At 55.9% G+C, this 16797-nt stretch overlaps 2 protein-coding genes across 4 annotated transcripts in view; both read right to left on the bottom strand.

Annotated features, from left to right (window-relative positions):
- LOC102571629 (junctional adhesion molecule A) overlaps positions 1-5065 on the bottom strand; it is a 36808-nt gene extending 31743 nt beyond the window's left edge. For both annotated transcript variants that reach the window (XR_009457623.1, XM_059719384.1), the window contains exon 1: positions 4962-5065. Coding sequence is in view for 1 of the 2 variants with exons in the window: in XM_059719384.1 (XP_059575367.1) it covers positions 4962-5013 (52 nt within the window). In the remaining variant the exon portion in view is untranslated. The remainder of the gene's footprint in view (positions 1-4961) is intronic.
- Positions 5066-5547: 482 nt separating this feature from the next.
- LOC109281933 (junctional adhesion molecule A-like) overlaps positions 5548-16797 on the bottom strand; it is a 40812-nt gene continuing 29562 nt past the window's right edge. The window contains exons 7-9 of one of the 2 annotated variants that reach the window (XM_059718854.1): positions 12931-13053; positions 12280-12442; positions 5548-6211 (exon numbers count right to left, since the gene is read on the bottom strand). In XM_059718854.1, the coding sequence (XP_059574837.1) occupies positions 6103-6211; positions 12280-12442; positions 12931-13053 (395 nt within the window). In that variant the 3' untranslated portion in view covers positions 5548-6102. Of the gene's footprint in view, positions 6212-11131; positions 11548-12279; positions 12443-12930; positions 13054-16797 lie in introns of those variants that run through there. The other variant, XM_059718855.1, reaches the window with a different exon arrangement.

Raw genomic sequence — 16797 nt, 5'->3', positions numbered from 1 at the left:
CCAAGGACTTCATATGCTCCTGAACCCCCAGCCAGGCCAGGAGACTTTTGCTGGGGCAACATCATTAGTCCAAAGTGGAGACATGGCCTAGGGCAAGCACACGTGGCCAGGCCTGCCTGCGTGTCTCTGATGACTGAGAAGGCTTCCCCTTCTGCCGGGGCACTGCCCACTGACAGTATCTCTAGCCCTAGGTAGAAAGCAAACTCTACCTGGGGTCCTTGGCTTGTGCTGCCTTCCTGATTCACAGACAGAGGCTGCCATAGATCACCTTTGTTACTGCAGCAGAGGGCAATGCAGTTCCTCCCGTCCTCCTTCCACACCCAGACCAGAAACCCTCCACACTTCCCCAAGTGCCAGCACAGAGCACTCCGGCCATCAAGGGCAGCTCTGCCCCATCTCCGAGGGCTCGCACCAACTATGAGTTTCACATGTAAGGTACCCGATGTCCGTCTCACCCAGTGCTTCTCAACCAGGGTGCTATAGTACCCTGGGATCCTGCAGGATCCTCTGAAGGGTGCCACAAGAGATGTGAGGAGATAAGCACATAATCACAGGCTCAGGCTTTGTCCATGCCCAGCAGATCCCTCATTCCCACTGACCAGCCCCAGAATAGATGTCAGTTCTTGAAATGGGGTCTCAACTCACAAGAGCTGTGGAGGGCTGCCTGGAGTCCAAGAAGACTGAGAGCCTCTGGTCTAGACCGAGCAGGGGTCCTCCTCTGCCAAGAGCCCCCTCAGGACAGTCATGCGCTAAGAGCAGCTCACAATTTCAGGTTCCTTTCCAAGTGCCCTTAGCCCCCTACCAACTCCATGGCTCAGGGGAAGGCAGCCTGTGGTGAAGAATCCTCTGCTTGGAGCAAGGGATGTGCAGGCATCTGAGCATGGAGAGCTCCTAAGCCAGGGCTCAGCCACAGCAATGGGTTGGGGGGCAGCAGGAAAGGCGTGCATCGGCACAAGGCAAGCCATGAGCTCTGCCAGATTCTTCCCCCATTCCAGCATGCATCATGGCCCCAAGACCTGACCGGAGACGCTGGACAAAGCCAGGCAGAGCTCAGCACAGCCACCCAGAGCAGGGGAGCAGTCTCAGCTAGCAACCACCAAAGGCTCCCAAAGGAGTCAGGTAAACAAGGCAGGGAGCCCAGCCCCATGCTGGAGCAAGCAGCCCAGCCCAGGCCTCCCTCACACCCACACACCTCCAAATTACAGGGTGCTGGGAAACGAAGGGATAAGGGGAAGGCAGGGACCAAGCTGTGCACCTGGGAATTAAACTGTACTTGTCTTAATGAGGCAAAGTGGGTGGTAACCCCTGCTGCTCCCCCGCCAGCACAGGTGAGGCGGGAAGGAAGATGCTGTTTAGAGCAGTGCTTCTCACTAGACTCAAGGCCCCTCTGAAAATAACAGCTCTTTGTTTGCACTTGGTTTTTTTTTTTTCCATAGTCAAAAAAATAATACTGGAGCAGTTCTTGTATTGCAAATCCCACGGCAGGGCAGGGCGCATGTGGCTTGCTGGATTCCTACTAGAAGTCTCTGGGTTTCTCTCCTGAATTGTATGTAGCTGTTTTGCACACCTCGCAGTGCCACTATTGCACAGACCCTCGAGGACAACTTTGAAAGGATTTTGCAGCACTTGGGTTACAATCATAGAGCATGGGGGATGGAAGGGACCTCAGGAGGTCACATCTAGTCCAACCCCTTATCAAAGCAAAACCAGCTGCAACTGCATCATCCCAGCCAAGGTTTCGTCTGCCTGGGTCTTAAAACCCTCCAAGGATGGAGACTCCACCACCTCTCTGGGTAGCTTGTTCCAGTGTTTCACCATGCTCCTTGTGAGAAGTCACTGGATTATAGAAATCACTGTTTTAGGGTTGAGAATTGCTGGTTCAGTGTCCAGGGCTGCATGGACCACAACACACAGATAGCACCGTGCACCTCTTCTGTCAAAGTGGAATGAAGAGGAAAATATTGGCCCCACTGCCTCAGCTCCAGCACTCCCCGCTCCTCATCCTCGTATCACTGACTGCAAAACCACCCTTGGGGACCATCAGTTCTGGCTCTGTAACAAAAGGCTGGGCTAATGGTATCACAATCAGCCACAAAGCTGCAAGGACAGGGGTGGGCAAAATGTGGCCCGTGGGCTGGATATGGCCCACCAGGCTGTTCTATCCAGCCCACGGGGCCCCTAAAATATTTAGAGAATTAATATTTATCTGCCCCTGGCTGCCTGTCATGGCTTGTGAAAACTGAGTAAGCGGCCCTCCACCCAAAATAATTGCCCAACCTTGTGCTAGGAGGTCTAGATGTCACAGCAGACAAAGCAGAGGCAGTTCAAGGGTGGGTTGCCCGCAGAAGATGGCAACGAAGAAGGGCGGCAGTTGCCTCTTTGAGCCACTGCCAGACCCTCACTGCTGAAAAGCAACGTGACCCGTTCCCCAAACACATCAGCCTGATGAGGACATGATAGGAAGAGCCCAGCTGTAGGCAAGCTCCCAGCACCCCACCTGGATCAGGCTATGACCAGCAGGAAAAACCTACCCATGAGCCTGTCGCTTGGGCACCTTTGTGGTTCCTCAGGGTCCAAATTCTTCGGATAACAGCAAATTCACACAGGGCCGGTTCAGGCACCGAGATCATCCTCCCCCTGACAGCTGGACCGCAAACAGCTCGCTGCCCCCGTGCTGGACAGCCACCCAAGCCATCTTGCACCCAGGACAGTCTTGAGGACACCCAACAACTCCTGCCCAGGAGCTGGAACTCAAGGGGGCACAGGTTTTCTGGGAGAATGAGACCCAGGAAAAGAAACAGTGGTACAAGGAGCCTGGACTTCTCTATATCGGCCCTCCCGACACCACAGGAAGCTGATGCCTGGAAGCTCCCCTACCCTTCTGGACTGGACTGATTCCCCTTCGGTGCCAGCATCTGTTTATGAACTTGCCTAGGCTGCATGTCTAACAGCACTTATACTGCAGTTTAAAGGCCATTAAGAGATTTCTGACAGCGAGCTTCTGCCAGGGATGTTAATTAAATGACTCCGAGAGCTGTTTGCTGAAGATATCGAATAGATCCTCAGGCAGAAGCCTCAGCTAGCTGCAGGAGAAAGCAGCGTAGTGCTGACTCCTTCCCCATCTAGCTACAGAGACTGGCTTTTACCTGCCACTATCCCAGATCCACCTTATAACTTTTTAACAAAAATCCACACCCAGGAATGGCGCACTGGAGCACCAGAGCAGATCTAAGCACTTACAAAAGGAAAGAGCCACAGAGGGGTTATAAAATCCCCACCACCACCAGCAGCAAGCCGTATTCTCCTCATCTCCTGCTGAGATGTTAACATTTCCAGCAAAGATATTCAAAGATATTCCTCCGCCTCCCTGCAGCATCTGCATGAGTTTTTACTGTGCAATTCCACCTGCTGCATCCAGGTTAGCAAGCACCTTGTGCCCACTGATTTTAGAGGCACATTGGAATGAAAATGAAAGTCCTTGCCCTGACCAGACCCCCGTAACTAACTGTCCAGTCTAGACCAGTTTCCCCTCCTTCTGGAGCTGGTGTCCTGAGCGTACAGTACTGACCCCCAACCCTGCAGAGCTCTCTTAACGTTAAGGATAAAGATTCCTTGTGGCTTCTTTTTAGAGACTAAATCAGTAAAACCTTGATGGGAAAAGTTGTTGCAAGCATGTTCCAACTCACTTAAGGGAGTGCCTGTTTTCAGAGTCAAGTTAAAGCAGCGTCTATTCTCTGCGTAAAGAGTCTGAAGTCTTCAGCAGTTTTGTTTGTTTGTTTGTTTTTCACTTCTGGCAGAGCAGTACCCAAGGACACGGAGCAGGAATTAGGACCCGTGGCACAAACTGGATCATAAACAACTCCCACGCTGAGGTTTAAATCAGCGGGCATCAACCTTTTTGGTGCACACAAAGCTGCCGATGCCACTTGTGGCACACAGACTTGGGTTAGACAAAAGATGAGAACAAAGAAACGGGCAGACGGGGGTGCCGAGTTTCTTAGAAAGAGGAGAAGGTCATTACAAGCGATTACTGAACAGTGGTGCCCCAGGCGCTGGGAGGTGGGCAGACTGGAGGGTTTTAAAAGGGACAGAAAGAGCCTTCCCCAGCTACTTCAGCATCACACACAAGCGATTTGGCCACCGCCCTGTGCCACACTTGCACAGCTAACCACAAGAGCCAAGCAGAAGCTGCTAATCACGCATCAGCTCTACGAGCGTCCCTATCTGTCCCACTTGGCTTGTCCATAGATGCTCGTAGGAAACAGCAGGGTACTGTGCGTTAATAACCGTCCCGTCGCTGCCACGCTGCCGGCAGCTCAGACGCCAGCAAGCGCGGAGCCCTTTCCTTCGAAAAATAAAACCCACAAGTTTCACAAAGCCAAAACCAGAGGCTTTCTCCTCGGTCGGAGAAACAGGCGGGGGTTTCTCCGGGCAGCGCCCTGCCGAGCGGGCTGGGGAGCAGCCGCGTTCGGTCGTCTGGCGGGGACCTGGGCGGACGCGCTCCTGGTTTCTCGGCGCTTGACCTGTTGTGCCTGCGTCCCGCCCGCCCGGGCACGGGAACCCGCGGGAATAACCGGGGTGACGAAACCCTCTGGGGCTGGGCTTCGCGGGGGAAATCGGAGGAGCAAGGAGCGGCTCGCAGGTCTCGGGCTGACTCTTGCGGAAAGCCAGGGCCGCAGGCGCGGGGCGAGGGGGGCTCTGGGCAGCGCCCCCACGGTACCATGGGCTCCCCTCGCTCCCTGCGCGCCCCGGGCGTCCGGCTGGGGCTGGAGGTCCCTTCCCACCCGCGCTGCCAGCATTTCGGGACAGCCCGGAAGCCTGGGAGGGGTCAGGGGGCCGCGGGGACATCGAGCAGCACAGGCGGGGCCGCGGGGCAGGACCAACCCGGCCTGGAGCCCGCCCCGGCCCCAGCCCCAGCCCCAGCCCCGCCCGCCCCCGGCCCCACGGGATCCCGCACTCACAGCAGCCGAAGAGCAGCAACAGCAGCATCCGCCCGCACGCCCGCCCCGCCATCGCCGCTGCCCCGCGACGCGACCCCCGCGGCGGCTCGGAGCCGACTCTCGCTTCCCGCCCCACCACACCGCCCGCAGGTGGAGCCCCGCCCCTATCAGGAGAGGCCCCGCCCTCCCGAGCTCGAATTGGCTCTTGGGCAGGCCCCGCCCACGCGACTCTCCCCTGCCAGGGGAACCGACCTCGCCCTCTCCCCGCCCCCCGCAGTGGCTCACTCACCTGAGGCTCTGCTTTGATTGGCTGAAACGTGATAGGCAGCGCCCGCAGGTGAGGGGGGAAGAGGGGAGGCCAGGCCAGAGAGCAGCCAATCAGAAGCCGACCCAGGAGCACTTACCTCCCTGACGTCCTGAGCAGGAGACCCCGCCCAGAAGGCACCTGGGTTGCTATGGTGACAGGGCCTTGCTTGTGCCAGGGCCTCTTAGGCCCTAAAGCGTCCAGGCCACCCCCAGTCCGGGGAGGGGGGGGGGGTAATCAGAGAGGCTTCTGGGAAGGGGATGCACCCCCCAAGTGCAGTCATACAGGATTAGAGCCCCCTCATGGCAGCAGATTCAGGATTTTATGGGGGCAAACTAAAAACTTGACCAATAGCCGCAGGGGCTCGCCCTGGCCCGCACTTTAAGATCAGAGCAAAACCCGGTATAATCGGGTCGGGACACGGGCTCCATCTACAGTGTGTCACAGAAACCCAACAGACAGTCAAAAGAGTCAACAAAAAATAGTCCAAGAGTCAAAGCATAGTGAAGAGAGCAAGAAGAGTCAGAGGAGTCACAACCGGTGAAAGAAATAGTCAAAACTCTCTCAGGCTGTTCCGTCAGTTGTCCCGTAGACGTTACATAGCAGCACTGCCGAGCACAGGACAGTTTGAGTCCTGGGGCATGGACACCCTTACAAACCAAGGAGGGTCCTTAGGGCCCGTGGAGCGGAGAGATGAGCAGGAATCAGGGCGGTGACAATATGCCATGAAGCCGCGTGACTCCCGCAGCACTGCCCCAAAAAAGGCCACCGCCCTCCCCGGCAGCTGGTTTTACAGTTTGGGTGGGGCAGGGATCACGGGGCGCCATCCTTCTCGCCTCTGAGGATACGTCGCCCTGCTTAAACGAGCACGGCCCGCTTGGCCGCACCGCTAGGGGCCGGCGGGTCGGGGCGGGGGTAGGATCTCCATCCAGAACTCCACAATTCCCACTTCTTCACGGGCTCCGAACTGCAAAAACAAAAACGAAACAACACCCTTTGATTTGGAAGCAGCGGGAAGTTTTTGTCATGCGCAATCATCTCCTTCAGGTGCTGCCAAAGCAAAATGCACATAAACACTACAGGTCTTTACCTGGATGGAGTGTAAATCATTACAAACGTGCATCTCCCAGTGTCGCTATTTAGGGGCTGCAGAGGTTACTGCAGCTGAAATGAAACCCAAGTGTTCCCACCCCACAGAGACAAAACTCCAACATAAGAGAAATGGGGAAAAGGCTGAAATGACACTTTTTTCTGTTAAAAAACATGGTCAAAGGTAGCATGTTTCTGCAAAAGGCTTTGCAATGGAGCTGCAGCAACAGAAAACTGCACCATAAAAAAAATTTTCCACCAGTGAAAATCCTACAAACACCATCAGGTTTTCTCTCCAAGTTCTACTTCTTGGAGTCACGCAACTCGGAGGGATTATCACTTGTTGTTTCTAGCCATTAAAGTTGCAAGTACAAGCTTGAAATATATGTGTGTGTGACCATGAAGACTCAGAAAACAGAAAGAACCAAATCTTGCTCTTTTTAAATAGATCTGGAGCATTATTGCAGCCATGACAGTCCAGGAAATGTTCAAGAAGCAAGGGTTTTTTTGAGATATCTTTTATTGGATACACTGTACATTTAAGAAATGTTAGACAAACTTTTGGGTACAAAGTACCCATTGCTTAGACCTGACCATGCCACTTTATACCCAAAAGCCTTGTCCAAACACCCCCTTGCCTCTCTTGCTATTTCTAAGTCATTCTCATGATGTTTTTTGGCCTTGCTCATGATTATGAAAGTCTTGACCTTGATAATATCAGCATAGCTAAGTCACGCTGAACTGGCTTAATATCTAGGGTGGAGCCTTGCTGCTTAGTTCAACAGTTAAATCGAGGCTGCCATGCCCACGCCGGCCTGTAACGTATGCTAACACCACCCATTTTATCCATGCCAAGACAATGCTTTCGACTTTGTCATTCCAAATCAGATGACTCCCAACTCCGTGGACATCTCTATTGCTGCTGCGTGTACTGTGAGCCCATCACTGGGAACATACTGACGTCTGGTGGCCAGTGCTGGACTGACAACAATATAAAATACTAACCCTTCTTTGCCCTTTGAATGCGTATGCATACTTGGATTTCAGGTCCTTGCCATACTCCCCTGGGATAGGACGTTATCATCATCGCCCCCGTTTTTCGGGGGGCACAAAACAGGATTTAGTCATTTATCACCGAACGTCTGGGGCACGGCCAGGTGTTATCATTCGAACACCAGTTCCCAGCCTTTCCAGCACCCAATGCCCAGCTCCTGCATGGGCCTGACTGCTGATTTACTTCCCCACCTGGGGTCACGACTGCCAGATTGAGAATGGCTGTATTAGACGTGAACAGCTTCCAGCCAGGAGGAGGCTCCTATTGTACTCGATGCTGTACAAATACAGTAAACTGGTTACTGGGAGATAAGGGAGGTAGGATTTGTCCTGCATCCGCTGCTCTATGGGAACTGCCTGTTCTTACCCAGAAGTAAATGAAAGCTGACCTCTTTCACTGAGAGCCGAGCCGCTATGGGCTAGCTTTTATTTACCCTGGGGTGTCAGCAGAAATTGTGCGTGCTCTCCGAGCTGCCATATACTGGGCAAGGGGCTGCAAGCTATCATTCTAGGGTGCCCCAGGTAGAGACAAGGAGGTCCTAGGACCATTGCACAAGGCACTGGAAAGTCCCCCGGACTCTGTGTAGTTCTGTTCACCAATGTTCAATTAACATCAATTGACCTGCTTTAGAACGGGCATAAAGAAGGGCCCTGAAGATGGCAAGGGAATGGAAACTTTCTTATGAAAGATCAAAGGAGTGCGGTAGTTTACTTCAACTGGAGATGAAGAGGATAGGAACAGCCTTTACACTAGTGGAAGAGCTTTTTAGCCTGAAAAACAAACACCAGTGTGGCAGAAGGCCACCTCTGTTTCTCCCCAAAAACTGTGCTCTGTGACAATTTTGGCCCTGCAGAGGCTACACACCTTACCCTAGCTCTTTAGGTAACCTGAGCTGGATACATTCCTGAGGGAGGGGGGAATCCTGCTCCCTCTGTCTATGTGACTGGACTCACACACCTGGGTGAGGGGCTTGGGCTCCCTGGTGGGTTAGAGACTGCCAGTCTGCCCAGCAACCAGTGATACATTTCAAATTGGTTGGCTGGCAGTCAACAGGTGCTGGCATTTATTGGACCAGGTAAATGAGGCCGTAAGGGCTATCTATGTAAGTTAAGGACTGCCCAGGAGGAAGGGGTAGCAGCCATGAGGAAAACTCAGAGAGAGAGAGAAGCTGGACCATGTGAAACTTGCTCTCTCTCTCTCAAAACTCATGATCAATGAACTGCCTGCCTCCAGAGGGAATCTCCCCGTCTCTGAATGATACTCGTGAGTAAGCTACCGGAGATCTAACTAGATATATAGCTTGCAGTAACTCAGACACATGATGTAAGGCTACTCCAGCCACCCTGTTTGCTCTATGGGATTTCTCTGATACTACTCAACTCTGTACCCTATTCCAACTCTACTCTTTATAACCAATAAAGTTCTCCTTTATAACTAGCGTGGAAGACTTATTGGGAGTGGGTACAGATTATGCCTTGGGCTCCCCTTGGTTCAGCTAAGGGAAATCACTACTCGTACTTCCAACTGAGGGAAGCACCCCAAGTTCTTGAAGTGAGTCAAGTACCCTTGAGGGTTACTAGGCCTGTGTTTCCCAGGGGGCGCAGTGCCAGAATCAAGCCCATCCCTGGGTGGTGGCAGCTCTACCCCCAGGCTAGCGGGTGTGCTCCAGGAAGGGGGTCGGCCAGACAGGGGGCACCCCCAGGGAGGAACTCGGAGCCTGGGAGGAGGTCGGGCGCAGTAGGTGGGTGGCTCAGCGCAGGAGCACCCCCTACTGGCCCACCACAACCAGCACCAGGTGAAAAGGCTACAAACGGGCTACAGAGAAGTGGAGACTGTAAATCAAGTATTTTTTAGCCACTAAAGGAGCAGGTTCTGAAATGCTCTTCCAGGGAAAGTGGTGAAAGCAGTGAACCTGACTGGCTTAAAGACTGACCTGGGCAAGTCTATGGAAGGGATAACATGACAGCATAGGGACTTCTCAGGTCAACAATCAGTGTGTGAGAGAGGTGGAATCGAGCATTTGCAATCCCTGTCTAGACTAGGGGTAACTCTTTACTGCATGGAAGGTGTCAGGCAATCCTGCGCTCCAGGGATTTTGCTGGTCACCAGTTGAGGGGAGGAGGGAAGCAGTTGTCTTCCTCTGCAGCACTGGGACACTGGCCACAGCTAAGGCTGGCAGGGTTTGACTGGAGCACACAGATCCTCCCACTTAGAAGTCTTGGCCAGAGGAAATTGTTCTCATGTTCATGGTTAGCCTGATCCCTGTTTGAGTATCAGGAAAGATTCTTCCCTAGATCACACTGACATGGACTCCAGAGACTTTGCCTGCCTCCCTAATGCAGTGTACAGTCCTAATTAGGACCTGTGAATCTTGTATTAACCAGCTACTTCCCTGTCATTACAAGGATGGGCCCTTGGCTCCCCTTTCCCACATGGCATGCTGGATGGATCCTCACCATCTTATGGTCGGTTTCTTGGAGCTGCATGCGAGGATCTAAAGTGATCTGAGAGAATCCTTGGGTCTATGCCCCCACCCAGTTGCCATTATTTCAAGGTCAACATTCAGCCTTCACATACAGAAAGACATGGGATTCACTCCTGAGCACTGTCTGTCCACGGGCTTAAGAATCGGGTGCCACTATCCACACGGTACCAGTAGGCTGGGCTTCTGAGGGGGCAGGAGAGACTGGAAGGGACAGCATGCCTACAGCCCTGCACTGCACCCTTCCTCCCTCACCCTATGAGCGGCTTGGGTGGAAAGACAGCAGCGCACAAGATCATCAGAGACCAGACTCTCTCTCCTTGAGGGCTTCAGCATCTGGAGAGCCCTGCCTGCAATGGCAACAGCCAGGTGGCAGTGGCTTTGTTTGTGGCTGTCTCTAGGGAAGCCCGCACCATTTCCCTACAAAGCTGCTATTGCTAGGCACCTCCTCTGACAACATGGCCAAACCAGTCCCGCTTCTCTCGTTAGCACTGCCCCACGGTCCAACTACCACAGTCCCTGGACTAAGCCAGCCCCTAGGTGCTATATATGATATCCACGGGACTCCTTGGAGAGGCAGGAATCCTGTTATGCTGCTGCTGGAGCTCAGCTCTTGCATCTGCGCATTGTGTCTGCCTGCAGCTCCACAGTAGTTGCTTACCAAGCCTCATAGCACCTGCCTGCCACCCACAAGATGCCTGGCAATGCCTGGGTATGCTCTTCTCTGCTACAAAAGGCAGAGGGTGGCCCTTCTGGGGAGCCGGTTTTCTCTCCACTGATCTGCAACCCTTGTGCAGCTGCAGCATTGCCTCATTTCAGTGCTAGATCTCTTAATTCCAGTCCTGCCCCTCCCATCTATTACCACTGCATCAAGTGCACACCCAATCCAGCCTTCAAACCCATGCAGCAGCCAGGGAACAGCAATGCCTGGCTCTTCTCCCAGAGACATCCAGGAAAAGAAAGGTCAGCGTTATACACGTGTGGAAATTGAGGCAAAGAAGTGACTTCCCCCCCCAGCAGGCCAGGAACACACCCCAAGCATCCTTACCCCACACCCAGCAAGCACAGGGTTGACAACCTGCTGGGATCACTGATGAGGTGCCCTAGCTTGGTGGCTCTCTGTGGATGAGACGCACATGTTTTCTAGGATCTACAATCATGACTTTTTTTTCAGATCACCTCCCCTGGATGGACTCCATACTGCACACCGGCACCTCTCCCAGCCGGTCACGCTTCACAGGGGGCTACAAAGCACAGTTGGGTGTTGCAAAGCATCCAATTTCATTGCCATGTAAAGAAGCCTCTTTCCCCACCAACTGGATAGGCCTGGGAGAAGAGGAAGGACCCCCACCAAGGTACAAATACCAGGGGTTAAGAGGGCAGCCGTGCTGCAGGTAGAGAATGAACAAGTGCAGGTTCCAGGCCGGAAGGCCAGGCTCAGAGCCAAGCGGCAGCTTCAAAGGCCGGTGTTTTAGGCAGGATGTCCAGACAGGCGCACTGCAACACTGGGCAAAAGCAGCTGGGGAGGACGACGTGGCAGTGAAGTGGAGGGAGAGTCTGTAGTGCAGTGTTGGCACTTAGGTGAAAAAGCAAAGGCACTGGCCGTGGCGAGCCCCGCCACACTCACTTCCCTTCCTTCTCAGACCACTCGTCATAGCCGCCACCATAGCTACGGGCACTGTAGCAAAAAGAGGAGACACACAGGTTCATAATGGGCACCATTATGTCCCAGCCTGGAGCCCCTCGTGGGAGCAGCAGACCCCAGACCAGTGGAGGGAGCTGTACAACAGACCCGAGGCGCACGACAGGATGAGACAGGACACACTTTATGGATCCCTGTGGTCACCCAGTTCCCTCCAGTGAGACTGACCCTGGAACAAGCTCAGCCCCACCCTGCAGCCCCCCCAGGACCTTCAGTCCCCCTGGTATCAGGCCTCTGCCTTAGAGGCTACAGCTGCTTCTGCGAGACAGCCAGTCCCAAATGAGCTCTCCCAGCCCAGCTCCCCCTCAGCCAGGCCAGACAGCTGTAACAGGCTAGCCTGGGGCAGTACAGGGGGAGGGGAAGCAGATCCACTGCAGGGCAGGCTGGGCTCTGGGGGCCTGAGACCATGCCCTGGGGAATCTGTCCCTTCTCCCCAAGACCAGACCACGGCCCTGTTGCAAGTTCCACCAGCTCCACACCAGTGAAAGCAGAACCAGGACCTCCTGGGAGGAGGACCCTTTCCTTCCCCATCAACTCCAAGGCTTTTCTGTGACCTGCCAGACGAGAACACACCCACAGGCTCTCCCCCAGGGCTGCACTGCACCCTGTTCATGCCTCCAGGCTCATAGTGCTCCTGGCATGCAAACAAGAGGCCCAAAAGGTCAGACACACTATGGCCAGGGGCTGCTCTGGGGAAGGTGGGCTCACTTGGTATAGCCGAGGGTCTTGGCGATCTCTACAGCGAAAGCCGACCTCCGGCCCGCCTTGCAGAGGAAGATGAAGTTCTTCTCATCCACTTGGGGCTTGTCCACAGCATACTTCATCTTAAATGTCTCAGGATCCATCTTCAGGGCTTCTTCAATTTCTGTCACTGGAAAAGAAAGAAGGGGAAGGAGGGCAGCGCTGGGGTAGCCCTAGGAAGAGGTCCTCTTCAGCTAACTGGCTCAGTCCCTACCAGATAGCAGCCTCCTGCTGCTTCCCTCTGATGGAGCTGCTTGGTTAGCACAGACGGCAGAGGACCTCATCTAGACACTGAAGGGACTGAGGGCAGAGCCTCCCTGCAACTGTGCAGGGGATAATGCTCTACAGTCCGTGGATGGGATCCCCAATCCCCAAGTGCTTCCCAGGACAAGCAGGCTCTTCACCCGCTGTGGAAATGCAGCAGCCGAGTAGGGCACAGAAACGGGCATGTTCAGCTAGGGTTTGGGAGTCAGACCCCTCCACAGAGACAGGGCAGCTGCCCCAAGTGGAGTGTGGCCAAGGCAACAGGGGGAACAACCAGGACAAAGCCCCGTCCCATCCAGAGTGTCGGGCTCCAGCACCATCCTGTGCCAGAGAGAGCTCCTCCGACATGCTCACCTGGGATATTAATGGAGTTGGCGATGTGCCCGTTGGCCACCTCCTCTGGAGAGCGCACGTCAAAGATGCGAGCTCCCCCGCTAGCAACCAGCGCCTTCATGTCTTCGTAGGAGATGTTGTTACCTACATCAACCACAGAAACAAGCCAACAGTCACCACCTCCCCTCTCTGTGAGAGATCAATGCCCCTCCCCTGATAGGCAAGGGTCAGGCAGCTGCTTCCAGCTTTGCAAGGACAGTCTCCCCGGGGGAGAGTCCCGATTGCAGCCAGCAAGAGATCTGCCCCAGCAGCCTTTCCCATTGCCTGGGAAGAGCGACTCCCAGCCTCTCCCAGACTACAGCCCAATAAGCACTCTGGAGGGACGTAGCAAATGTGACTTGGCTACAGTGGACAGGGCCTTGCTTATGACAGAGAAGGTGAAAGCCAGCTTTGGGTTCCTACAATCACCCCTGATCACTGATACCCTGGGAACAAGGAATCCCCGTCTGACCAGGGAATGACACGGCAGAAAACCCTGGAAGGGAGCTCCAGAGGTCACATCTACTCCAACCCTGCTTGAGGTGGGATCAGCCCCGTGCAAAGCATCCCAGACAAACCACAATCGGACCTCAACATAAAACTTCCAACTCTCCACATGACACAGACCGAACGCCCAAGCCGCAAAAGCCGGGGGCCGCTGCATCCACATCCCGCTTCTCCAAAACATTGCCAAGAGATGCTCGAGAGGTCCCTGGTGGGGGCCATGCCCCTGCCAAAGGGAAAGGCAACCCCCTCTCCTGGTCCACAGCAATCTGACCAGGGGGGAAATCCCTTCCTAACCCCAAATCGAGCATCTGAGCCCAAGCAAAGGCATAAGGCCCTCCAGCCAGGACTTGGTTCCCAACAGCAGCCTCGGCACAGCCCTGTCCCCTATAGAGGAGACACCCCCCCCCTCCTCCCGAGCAGGAGGGTGGGCAGTGGGTGAGCCTGGGAAGTCCCCACACGGGGAGTGAAGCAGGGGCCACAGCTCCTTCCCCAGGACCGCTGGGCTGCTCCGGGACTTTCCCCTGCTAGCAGGGAGAGGCCTGTGCCGAGCAGCCCCCAGGCAGCCTCACCTTGCTACATGGTGCTGGTGCAAGTGCCCCGCAGCCCTGCCTGGCCCAGCAGTCCCCGCACGTGTAGCATGACCTGGCCTGGCCCCGGCAGGGCGCAGCAAGGCCCCGTCTGCAAATTCCCAGCCACACGGAGCTGCAGGGCCCGGCTGGGAATTTCCCCACTGTCCCCGGGGAGCGCCTTGCCCGCAAGCCCTGCCCCTGGGCTAGGACAGGGCGGGGCCTGGGGCTCTTCAGCCCCTTCATCTGCATGGCCCAGGGGGGCTGCCAGGCTCCTGCAGGCCCGGGGCACTGGAGCCCCATAGCAGGGCACAGTGCACAGCTGCAGGGAAGCAGGCCTGGGAGCGCGGGGGCAGAGGGTCCACCTGGCCTCCCAGCAGCTGGGGCATGCTGCCCAGCATGGCTCTGCCTGAAGACGGGAAGGGATGAGGGGCTCAAAGACGTGCCCCCACCCAGAGCTTCCTTCCTGGCTAGAGCCAGGCCTTTGGCTGTGCCAGGGGATCGTGGGCAAGTGCCTAACAAGTGACTCAAAACCAGGGGTGGGCAACCCCCAACAATGATACCAGAGCCTAGCCCACGAAGGTGTTTTGCTTGGCATGTGCACCTCGGGGCAGAGGCAGGAAGGACTGCGCTGCCACAACAAGGATCCAGCCCCTCAGGGCTCCCCTGCTACCGACCCTAAGGTACACATGCACCCACAGGCAGCAACAAGTCAGGCCAGGGGTCCCTGGACCCGTGCAGCTGTTTGCAGCCCAAACTGCAGCCGGAGGCAGTGGAGGGGCCACACCCTGATGCAGGCCTGCGCCAGGGTCTCCATCCTGGGCTGTGCTGGAGCAGGACGCCCTGCAGTGAGCTGCCTGAAAGAGTCAAAATCTAGGCAGATGGAAGTGCAGCTGCAGTAAGAGGTTGGTCCCTTCAGCGGGTATTTCCCCCTCCCCAGCAGTGCTAAGCCAGACTGGACACTGCCCCCAAGAGCCTCACAGGCCCCACAGCACAGGCAGGAAACTCAGGCCACAAATGCTTGATCCCCTTGGGCAAAGGCCACAGGCACCGGGCACAGCAGGGGCCAGGACTTGGCTCACCTGAGAACTAGCCCAGTGCCTGAACTGCCAGATAACCCCAGGGAGGAGGCAAGTGGGGCAGGGGAGGGACATCTCTGTCGGCCCTCTGGGGCCAGGGTTCTCCCGGCAGCTTAGGGCATTTAGAGACCCCCTTCCATCATTATCACATGCATCAGAGTGGCGAGAAGGGGTGATGTGTGGGCAGGCTCCAGGGTTGCGGCTAATCTGGATGCTCGGGCCCAGGCACAAAGGCCTTCCCCACATACAAAGCAAGTCTGCTTTCCCCAGGGTCAGTCCTCACGCTCCTGCCATGGCAGCAGCTGTACCATACTGGCCTAGCTGGTCCCGGATGGCAAAGAGAAGGGGCTATGGTGGGATCTGGCCACTGCATCACCAGCTAGTGGCATTTGCAGCAGGTTCTGCACCCCTGTAATGACACCAGTAACCGTCCGCCCCCACTCCCATATGAACCAGCCGTGGGACCACCCCAGCTCCGAGCATCTCTCAGCTGCAGTCATTGACCCTGTACTGGGCTGGGGGATCCTGTCTGCCTGTGCAGTGGGGCCAGATCCTGGCCCAGAATCAGCCAGCAGCAAGCACAGGAGTCTCTTCCAGGCTGGGGGCTGAACCCCTGGGGCTGCATGCAAGGTAACAACCTACTGCTCCTACCAGCCAGCAGACATTTGCCTCTTGTTTGGTTCTCACTTCTATCCATCCCTGGGGGACCCTGAGGAGCTCAGTTCAGCTCACCCTGCTGCACGGGCCATTCAAGGGCTTTGTGCCCAAGCCAACTCCTGGCTCACCTGCCTGCCACCTAGGCCAGGGGTGCTCTGGGGGTGAGGGTCTGCCCTCGCCCCTGCTCTGGCAGAAAGGTCCCTCTGCCAGGGAGGAGCTGCTCCAGCCTCCGCAAATGAACGCCAGCCCCATTCTCCCTTTGACATGGCAAAGCTGCGGCCCCTCAGCCAGGGACTCCTTGCAATTACTGCCAGTTACCCTGAGGAGCTGTCACTGCCGGTCCCTTAATGATCAGCCTGGGAAGCAGTCAAGAAGATGGTTCCCTGGTACCCACAAATCCCACCAACCCCATCCCTCCACATTGGACACTACCCCATTGTTCACCCCCACTGCTGAGACCCCCCAGGTACCCCCTCCTGTACATGGTGAGGGGCCTGTGTGGGCACATGGCTGTGGTCTAGTCTGCCCAGGTGCCTGAGAGCAGAGGCTCTGTCTCCAGGGCACAGCCAACGTGGCACTGAGCCTTGTACACCTTGCAGGCCTAGGCTTCCTCCAGCTGGGGAATCCCACAGCCCTGTCTCAGGCTGTCAGGTCAGCTGCTCCGAGACTCTGAGCCCAGCCCTGACCCCCCCATACCCCCAACATAGTCCTGAACCCAACCCATCTCCCCACGGGCTGCACAGCCCCAGCCCAGCCACCACCTCCCCTACCTTGCATCTCCCCAAACTGCTTGCAGGTCCCTGGCTTTGGAGTCAAGCCTGGGGTGAAGCTTTAGCTGGGGTGACTCCAGCAGCACCCGATGGCAGAGTCAAGCCCCGCCTGTAGACCTGCTCTGGCCTGCGGTGGACATATCCAGGCCCCACTGTGGCAGAGGGTGGACAAGTCTGGGCTCCATGCCGGCCTGGGGTACATGTGTCCAGGTCCCACCCCAGCATGGGTTGGACATATCCGGGCCCCACCCCAGCCTAGATGCTGAGGAG

The sequence above is a fragment of the Alligator mississippiensis genome, chromosome 15 (assembly GCF_030867095.1).
Source record: "Alligator mississippiensis isolate rAllMis1 chromosome 15, rAllMis1, whole genome shotgun sequence".
Lineage (NCBI taxonomy): Eukaryota > Metazoa > Chordata > Crocodylia > Alligatoridae > Alligator > Alligator mississippiensis.
This window is presented reverse-complemented; position numbering and strand designations above follow the sequence as displayed.